A 10,073-nucleotide genomic window follows, 5' to 3' on the forward strand; every position below is an offset into this window, starting at 1 on the left:
ATTTTGGAGTTCCGGAGTTCTTGTGGGGTTTCGGAGAGATTGGACCAAGCCCGGTGGAGGGAGTGTGTTCCCGTGTGGTGTGTGCAGTGCCGGTGAGAATTGGGGAATAAAGAGTTGCTGTTTGAATCTACAAGGCTTTGTGGCTGCTTGGTTATTTGTGCCCAGCCAGACTTTGGCAAAACTGACACTCCAGGACACATTCTCAGGAGAAAGCTGTGTATGAAGACTATCCCATAAACGTGGTAGAGATGTCTAGTAGATGTGCAAATTAAAACATAAGAAAAAACAGGGTAACGTGGCATGTCCTAGAGATCATAACTCTCTAGTAACAGATTCCAAAGATACTGAAGTAGGTGAAGTGCCTGATAACAAATTCAAAATATTATTTTTTAAAAAAGCTCATTTGAGATCTAAGAAATTATAAACAGTTAAATGCAATTAGGAAGAAAATGCTAGATATGAATGAACAATTCAGCAAAGAGATAGAGATTGTGAAAAAGAACAAATAAGAGATATTAGAAACAAGGAGCTCAATATCAGATAAAAATTCAACTGTAGGCCTCAACAACAGACTAGATTGGGTGGAGGAAAGAATATGACAATATTGGTCAGAGCTTGAAGACAGGTCCCTTGAATTGTAAGATTCAGACAGAAATGAAGAAAAATTAAGAAAGAATGAAGAGAGCATTCATGGTCTTTGAGACATCATTAAGAGATCCAATGCTCATCATTATATCCAAAGGGGAAGAAATAATGGTTAAAGGCATAGAAAACCCATTCAATGAAATATTTGTAGAAAACTTCCCTAATTTTGGGAAAGATATGGACATCCAGATACAGGACATTTACAGAACTCTAAATAGACATGACCAGAAAAGATCCTCACCATAAAATATTGTAATGAAACCTTTAAAAGTATAGTAAAAAGAAAGAGTTTTAAATGTGAAAGAAAAAAAGTGTCAAGTCACATTTAAGGGCAATTCCATCTGACTGAGAGATTTGTCAGTAGAAACTATTGGCCAGTAGGGCATGGCATGAGGTATTTCAAGTTCTGAGTGAAAGTAACTATCAACCAAGATTATTATACCCAGCAAGGTTATCCTTCAGAATTGAAGAAGATATAAAGACTAATAGAAGACAAAATGAATTGAGAAAGTCTCTTGTCAAAATAGGCCTTATAAGCAGATACACAAAATGGGGATTATGACAGTTATGTGTAATTTTAATTATATTTTTCTTCTAGGTAATTCATAAGAAATATACTTATGGTGGTTTACTTTTTGGAATTTGATCACTTTGCAATGATACAATAACTAATAAATAATAATTCTTTTTTTGTGGTACTGGGGCTTAACCAGGAGTGCTCTACCACTGAGATATACCCTTAGCCCTTTTTAAAATTTTATTTTGAGACAGGGTCATATTAAATTGCCCAGGCTGATCTTGAACTTTGATCTTCCTGCCTCATTCTCCCGAGTTAATGGGATTATAGGTATGTTGTACCACATCCAGCTAATAATTCTTTATGCTGCTTACTTTCTTCTTTTTCCTTCCTGTTTGTTCTCTTCATAGAAGAAGAAAGGGTACAAATATTACAGATAGCCTCCCTTGTTCCTCAATCCTTCTGTGTTATGTGTTGTGGGAATCTGACCTCACTGGGCTTCATAAACAGATTGCATTGTCCTATATTGTCTGTTGGATTTGGCCAACAGATGAGATTTGAGATCCTAGATCAGATCATTTTATTCATTTTTTCTCTTCAGAGACACAGTGGGCTGGCTGTGTTACTCTTCAATGGCCCTCTCTAACCACAAATGCTTTATTTCTAGATTTTTACAACTATTCTTTGCCTTTTTTCCCTTTAGGCACAGGAGAGATAATGCTTTCCCTGCTGTCTTTAGTCTAGGACCCTTATTTTTCCTTACACTGTTCACAGCTTTGTGGATATTCTCTTTATTAAGCTCTCTCAAGTTATTTAATTTGTGCCATCTCTTGTCTTGGTGGGATCCTGACTGATATGAGTGTACAAAATTGAAAGTCAAAATCATTGTTTGCTCCTCTAATAATCCTACTTTCCTGAATTATTTATGGAAAAATTTAAAATCTCTATTTGTCTATAACTATTTGTCTATAAAAGTAAATATCTATTTATTTATTTATTATTTAGCAGTTCTGGGGATTGAGCCCAGGGCTTCATTCATGCTACAGAAAAGCTCTATCACTGAGCCACACCCCAGTGTTTTAATATTTTTTTAATATCTAATTTGAGTCAGAGTCTTGCTAAGTTGCCCAAACTAGCCTAGTGATTCTCTTTCCTTAGCTTCCTGAGTAACTGGGATTGTAAGTAGCTGGAATTGTAGACATGTACCACAGTGCCTGACTCAGAGGAGTAAATATTTATATGCGTAGCAACCTAGTATCCATGCTGGTTGCTCTCCACTGTTCTACTCAATAGTGTGTGGTTGAGTTTTATTGAGTCTGAACTTTGTTTTCAATAACTATTTTAGGAATTACTTCTAATAAGTCATTATCTATATTTGTAAAATATTCAACAAAATAGTACAGATATATTTAGAAGGCAATATTCTACTCTCATTTCCTCTTCTCTAGTGTCTCATTATGAATTGTTAGGACCTTTGTTTTTTTCTGGTGGAACCAAATAGGTCTCTGGGGACAAAGTCCTTTGACTCATGAGGATGTTCTAAACTCATGTCTATGTAGTATCACTTAGCCACTGTCCTGGACCTTCATTTTTACCTATGGCAGAATGTTACAGCTCTTAGTGTTAGAGAACACAGGATAATCTCAGATTCCAGGAAGACACCTATGAATATTTATTTCTGTAGGTTAACTGGAAGATTGAAAATCAATTTAATAATAGAGAGTACAGCTTAGCTTTTTGATCAGATATGATTCTGTTACTGGAAGTCCTATGGACATGTATCATCTCCTACAGTGCACAACTGTCATCTTAAACCAGAGGAGATCGTGTCTAGCATGACATATTGAACTACTGGAGAATTATTATGGAAAAATGAAATAATTGTGAAAATAGAAATGATTAACTGAGCTGAACTTACACCTAAGTTCAGTATTATAATGTGTTTGGGTAATGTAAACAATGTTAAAAACTCAAGAATTTTTATGATGCTTTGGATTCATCTTGCTGTTAATTAATCATTGTTTCCAGTGATAACTACATTAAAAGTACTTATCCTCTATGATTTTATGAGCAGGTGAGAAAAATTTGTGGCTTATGAAACTAAGAACAAGGGTTGGTATAACTTTGTCTTTATTGTGGCTTTATAGATGAGATGTGAGTAATGTAACTTGCATGTGGAATATAAAAAAGTTGAACTGACAGACACAGAAAATAAAATGGTGATTCTGGAAGTTGAAGGGGTGGTGAGATATTGGTCAAAGAACATAAAATCAGACCAAAGAAATAAGTTTAAGAGATGTATTGTACATCAGGATGACTGTAGTTAACGATGATATGTTGTATGTTGGAAAACTGTCATGAGAGCTGGGCACTATGGTGCATGCCTGCAATCCTATCAACCCTAGAGGCTGAGGTAGGAGGATCACTCATTCAAGGCCAGTCTGGCCAACTTAGCAAGTTCCTGGATCATAATAGAAGTAAAAAAGACTGTTGTCATTGCTTGTGTAACATCCCTGGGTTCAGTCCCCAGTAACAAACAAAACAATACAAAATGAAAATTGCTATGAGAGTAGATGTTTCATGTTCTTCAACACTTATAACATATGCATATTTTAAATATTTTGAGTTAGCTATTCCATAGTATTTATATGGGTCAAAACATTGTTTTGTACATTATAAGTATATAAAATTTGTAGTTGTCAACTAATAATTAAAAAAAGAGATGGGATATAAACTGATTTCCTTCTGTGAAAGAAGTAAACTTTTTAGGAACTTTAGGATGGAAGAAATATCCAAAGAACAGAAGAGCCTGCAAAAGATCTAAAGGTGAATATGCTGCTTGCAGTATAAATTCTGTTTTAAATTAAGATGTAGATAATTTAAAATAGTACAAAACAAGAAGTATAGGAGATTGAATTAGTTTTTCTGTTCTCTTATGTGCTTATGCCTCTCAGTATTTTGTATTAATTTTGTTTCTAAATGGTAAGTAAAATGAAGGACTTGTATATTTAAAGAAGAAGACTTTGGAGAATGTTGACAAGTTCTGGGGTGGAGGGGCAGTAGAAAGGAGATGTGGGTTAGAAATAGATCTTGATGAAATATAAAAGAAATTCAGTTTTGGAGTCTTGGAACCAGAATGCAAGAGGTTGATTTTGAGGAGTCTATGTGCATAAAAAAAAACTACTGTGTGCCTGAAAGAAACACTGAAAAATATTTATATTGCACATAGTTATAAAACATAAAAGCAGAAATAGTCTTAAATTAGGGAAGGCAGATCTTTACATGGGTACAAAGAAGGAGTTTGTGACAATTTGACTTTTTTCTTTGTGTGTGTGTGTGTGTGTGTGTGTGTGTACACGTTGAGGATTGAACTCAGAGGGTACTTTCCCACTGAGCTACATTCCCAGCCCCCCCCCTTTTTTATTTGTTTTGAATCAGGTTTTCGCTAATTTGGTTTGGGTCTTGATAAATTGCGGAGACTGGCCTCAAACTTGTGATCCTCCTGCCTCAGCCTTCCTGGTCACTGGGATCAATGAACAATGGTTTAGATTTCCAAAGTTAAGAGCTGTTTGTAAGTCTGTCTCATTGAATAGATAATTCTTTTATTTGACACCCTAGTTACCACTAAGTCCTCTATGTATATAGGGGGAAATACTTGGGAACTCTGGAGAATTGGTTAATTCTATGTAGATCAAGTATTTGGATTAATCACAATAAAAATGATAAAAGTACTAGACCTTATTACATGTATCTATAATTAGCTAAAAAAGCATAAATGATGCATTCAAGAAAAACTCCTCAATACCTTTCTTGAGAACAATCAGTCTCTAAAAAGTGGTTTTAGAGCATAATCAAAAGGACTGTGGACCTGGTTCAGTGGTGGCTAAGCACCCCTGGGTTTAACCCCCTCTTGGAGAGAGAGAGAGAGAGAGAGAGAGAGAGAGAGAGAGAGAGAGAGAGAGAGAGAGAGAGAGGGAGGGAGAGAGAGAGATATTGATTTTATTTGGAATGGGAGTCTACTAAAGCATTTGTTTAGCTATTCCAGTATGGATAGTATTTTTCTCCCAGATAGAGGAGAGCAATGGTTGGAGATAATGGAAGGGAAGAAGGACAAATTTGAACACAGTCAACATTATGGAGGCTTCTACAGCATGCTGAAACCTTTTCACGGAATCAGTAGAAAGTTGAGTATTAAACCACAATTTTTTTGTTATGAGTCCATCCAGAAACCTATCTATTTCAAATAAGATATTTGCTTGAACAATTAGAATAATAATAATTGTTAATTATTAGAATAATAATTGCTTTGGTGAACTGTCAATTTTCTTAAGACACTGTGGTACATTAAAAAGCTGATAGTTGGGTGGGATGGTCGATTGTGGTGGCTTAGGGAGTACTCATAAGTCAATAAGTAGCAGTGAGGAGCTTATTTTAGAGCTACTTGTTGACTTATTTTTTTAAAAAAGCTTTCACCAACAGTTTCTGTCATCACCTTGCCACATGCTTTTGTTCAGGTTGTCTCTACATGAAGTCACAGATAAATAAGAGGGCAGGGAATTAGAGAGAGCACTGGTCTTGAAGTCAATAGACTTTGGTTGCAGTCTAAGCTCTGTCACTAAGTAAAGTTCTGATTTTGGTAAAGTTATTTAACACATTTGGGAATGAATTTCCTGATCTGTGATGATTAGAAAATTTCCTAAATTATTTATCTTCAGTTTATCAGTATGTCCTAATGCTGACCTTATTATTCAAGTCTCCTCAAGTCTAGGTTGAAGATTTCCTTTTAGTTCTAGTCTGTATTTTGATAAGACAGTTTTGAAATTTTTAATTCCACCTTTCCTTCTTTCCTCATCTGATCCATCTAAAACCCCAAACAAGTGGATTTTATTCAGCATATATTCATTCATCCCTATTATGTATTTGGAGTGATTCTAAATTTTTGATACATTGGATTGAATAATATAGATGTGATCTCTAATGTCATGTCTGTAATCTAGTTGGGGATGAGCAAGTATACAAATAATAAATTACATTTGTACAATGCATTACTAAGAATTACAGTGCATTTTGAAAGCAAATCAGTTTAATTTATACAATAATTTTTCAACAAAACAAGGTGAATTTTATATGACCACAGTTCTTTTTTGAAATATCTTTTATGATATGGAATTTTGATGTTTTCTGCTATCCAACAGCATATTATTTTCATATTCATTCATTTTCTCTTAAACTACATGCTTGTTTTGGACAAGTAAAATAAAGAGAAATAAATATTTACTAAATGTATACTATAGTCATATGATTAAGATATTCTAATTACAATTACAGTTTCACAAATAAGCTTAAGTTCAAAGAATTTATGTAACTTGCCCAAGATCAACATGTCAGTGGATGAAATAATGGAGCAAATCTTGGTTTTTTGTATCTAAAACCCATATTCTTTTTGTTATGCTGCTTCTCTAAATGAAATTAAATAATTTCCAAGATAATGTGATAAATCATTACATAGAAGTTTGCAGGAATGTTTTCTATTACATTATGGTGATTTTTCATAGCTTAAAAGTCTTTAGAATATGAATTAAGTACTCTCATGCAGCATTTATCAAATTACCTATATTGAGGGGCCAGTTGTTTTTCACTTTTAATTCTAGTCCTTCATGAATGGATTCTTTTGGGAACACAAAATCAGAAACAGGGTATTAGTATAATGCTAGTTTCTAGAAAGGTGTATACACATATTCTCAATTTTTGTACCTAACATGGTGCAAAATGACAATAGTTCATAGATCTGTACATTTCATTGGACCACTTTTTTATTGCTTTGGAGAGTCCAAATATGAATAAGTCATAATGCCTGCCTTCAGGTAGATTTGTAACCCATTCACTATAATATGAGGGAGAGTAAACTATACCACAGATGGGGTAAACTTAATTTAACATTGAAGATTAACATAGGTAAAACTCCCATAGGTAAGGAGTGGGAAGGAGGAAATAAAAAATATGTTTCCTAAGTGAAGTTTTATTGGCTTGGAAATGGATCAACTAGTTTCATGTGACTGGAGCTTCTCATATTAGTTTTTTTTTTTTTAAAGAGAGAGTGAGAGAGGAGAGAGAGAGAGAGAGAGAGAGAGAGAGAGAGAGAGAGAGAGAGAGAGAATTTTTAATATTTATTTTTTAGTTCTTGGCAGACACAACATCTTTGTTGGTATGTGGTGCTGAGGATCGAACCCGGGCCGCACGCATGCCAGGCGAGCGCGCTACCGCTTGAGCCACATCCCCAGCCCCTCATATTAGTTTTGAACCCAAATCAGAAGGGTTTTGTTTTGAGTTCTGTTATTTATGTTGATCATCTTGTATCTCATGAGGACTATTACATCATCTAGATGGGAGGAAGCAGAGAGTTATATTTACATACAGACAGAACGTAAGTGGTAGAGAGGAGATCCACATAACAGTGATCAAATTTGAATGTGAAGTCAGTTTGAATGCTAATGTGTAAGTAAACTTCCATAAATTTAACTTATCTCCTTCTATACTATTAATATAACTAACATAGTTTACATTTTCTCATACTATCCTGCTTCAGGTAGCATTTCCAACAAAGCCAATGGATGGAGCAAATCACTCGGTGGTGTTGGAGTTTGTATTCCTGGGACTCACCAACTCCTGGGGTATCCAATTACTCCTCTTTGTGTTCTCTTCCATGCTTTTTACAGCAAGCATTATGGGAAACTCCCTCATTGTGTTCACAGTGGCTTCTGAGCCATATTTACACTCTCCCATGTACTTTCTGTTGGCTAACCTGTCCTTCATTGACCTAGGTCTGTCTTCTGTCATCTCCCCAAAAATGATTTATGACCTTTTTAGGAAGCACAAAGTCATCTCATTTAGAGGCTGCATCACCCAGATCTTCTTCATCCATCTCATTGGTGGTGTGGAGATGGTGCTGCTCATAGCCATGGCCTTTGACAGATATGTGGCCATATGTAAGCCTCTGCACTACCTGACCATCATGAGCCCACGGATGTGCATCTTCTTTTTAGTGGCTGCCTGGGTGGTTGGCCTTATTCATTCAGTGGTTCAATTGGCTTTTGTAGTAAAGTTGCCCTTCTGTGGCCCTAACATGTTGGACAGCTTTTACTGTGACCTTCCTTGGTTCATCAGACTTGCCTGCACAGACACCTACCGACTGGAACTCATGGTCACAGCCAACAGTGGTTTCTTCTCTGTGGGCTCCTTCTTCATACTGATCATTTCCTATGTTGTCATCATTCTCACTGTTCAGAAACACTCTTCTGCTGGTTCCTCCAAGGCTCTGTCCACACTTTCAGCTCACATCACTGTGGTGGTCTTGTTCTTTGGTCCTTTAATATTAATCTATGCTCAGCCTTCTTCCTCCACACACCTGGATAAGTTCCTGGCCTTCTTTGATGCAGTTCTGACTCCTTTTCTGAATCCTGTCATCTACACACTAAGGAATCAAGAAATGAAGGTGGCAATGAGGAAAGTATGTAGACAGCTAGTGAGTTACAGGAAGATTTCTTAAGTGATTGGTGGTTTAAAAGTACTCATAGACTATTGAAGTTCACTGTGATGGTGAAACTCAGATGAACACTTCTCTTTGTCCTACTATGATTTGATAATTCATATTGTATTAGGTCCATTTTTTCTTTCACTAAAGAAGGAGGGTCATTCACTTCTGAAAGAAGAGGAGGAATTAAAGTATTTAGAAACCAAAGATTATAATGATTTTGAATTTCAATTCCAAAGGGATGATATTATATTAAACAATTATTATAAACAGGCCACTCTGCTTCAAGGCCTTCAGAAGAGGGAGAAATTTCTTCTTATTCCTTTATAATCCAATTCGGTCTCATCTTAAGTTGATTATATTTGCAAAGATCCCATTTGCAAATAATCTCACTTTTCACAAAAAAATCTCACTTTAACAAAACTGTGAAGTATCTATTTAGTGGACATAGTCAACCCAAAGTAGTAGTATAAGTAGTGAAGCTATCAGGGAACTAAAATGGTTGTAGTATAATTACAGAGTGAAAATGTATTTTTTTTTTTTAAAGAGAGAGCGAGGAGACAGAGAGAGAGAGAATTTTTAATATTTATTTTTTAGTTCTCGGCGGATACAACATCTTTGTATGTGGTGCTGAGGATCGAACCCGGGCCGCACGCATGCCAGTTGAGCGCGCTACCGCTTGAGCCACATCCCCAGCCCAGTGAAAATGTATTTAATTAACACAGTAGAAGTAACTTAGAGAAAACTGAACTCTAGTCTTGCTTTGATATAGCCATTGGTAATTCAGCATTTCTAAGTGGTTTTTTGTTTTTTATTTTAGTAAATTCACAAAGTCACACTCTGTTAACATTTATCACTGCCTCTCTTTAGTTTCATTATTTGAAATTATACCTATACAACAAAGGATAATAGAATTTACTTTCTACTGTCTATATCCATTAGGTTTTGTGTTTCATTAAAACTGGGCTATGCATATCCGTCAGTGAAGTAGGCCAAGTTTGAGGCCTGTATTTGGAAAAAAACCCTAGTAATTTTATCTTAGAATCTAACTTTTTTTCCGGTTGAACAACAAAGCCATATTCTTTTACCCTTCATAGCCATTTGTATGTTGTCCACTATTTCTTCTCGTCTCAGTTACCCCTTTTAATTATGACTTTAACCAAAGTGACTTACTCTTATTTCATAGAGAATACTTAAAAAAATATCCTAAAGTCTGCTAGGCACGATGGTGCAGACCTGTAATCCCAGCAGCTTGGGAGGCTGAGGCAGGAGGACCATGATTTCAAAGTCATCCTTGGCAACATAGTGAGTCCCTAAGCAATTTAGTGAGACTCTGACTCTAAATAAAGTATCTAAAAAAGGCTAGGGATATGGTTTAGT

The 10,073-nt window shown here is 35.6% G+C and overlaps 1 protein-coding gene across 1 annotated transcript; it reads left to right on the plus strand.

Moving 5' to 3' along the window:
* Window positions 1-7,763: 7,763 nt before the first annotated feature.
* On the plus strand, window positions 7,764-8,708 carry LOC308646233 (olfactory receptor 4F3/4F16/4F29-like; the record flags this gene model as incomplete). The annotated part of the gene is made up of 1 exon (XM_081288896.1): window positions 7,764-8,708. The coding sequence occupies exon 1, from the start codon at window positions 7,770-7,772 to the stop codon at window positions 8,706-8,708; it is 939 nt and encodes a 312-aa protein (XP_081145022.1). The 5' UTR covers window positions 7,764-7,769.
* Window positions 8,709-10,073: the final 1,365 nt, after the last annotated feature.

Source organism: Spermophilus citellus (assembly GCF_964194105.1).
Source record: "Spermophilus citellus genome assembly, chromosome: 4".
Taxonomy (NCBI): Eukaryota; Metazoa; Chordata; class Mammalia; order Rodentia; family Sciuridae; genus Spermophilus; species Spermophilus citellus.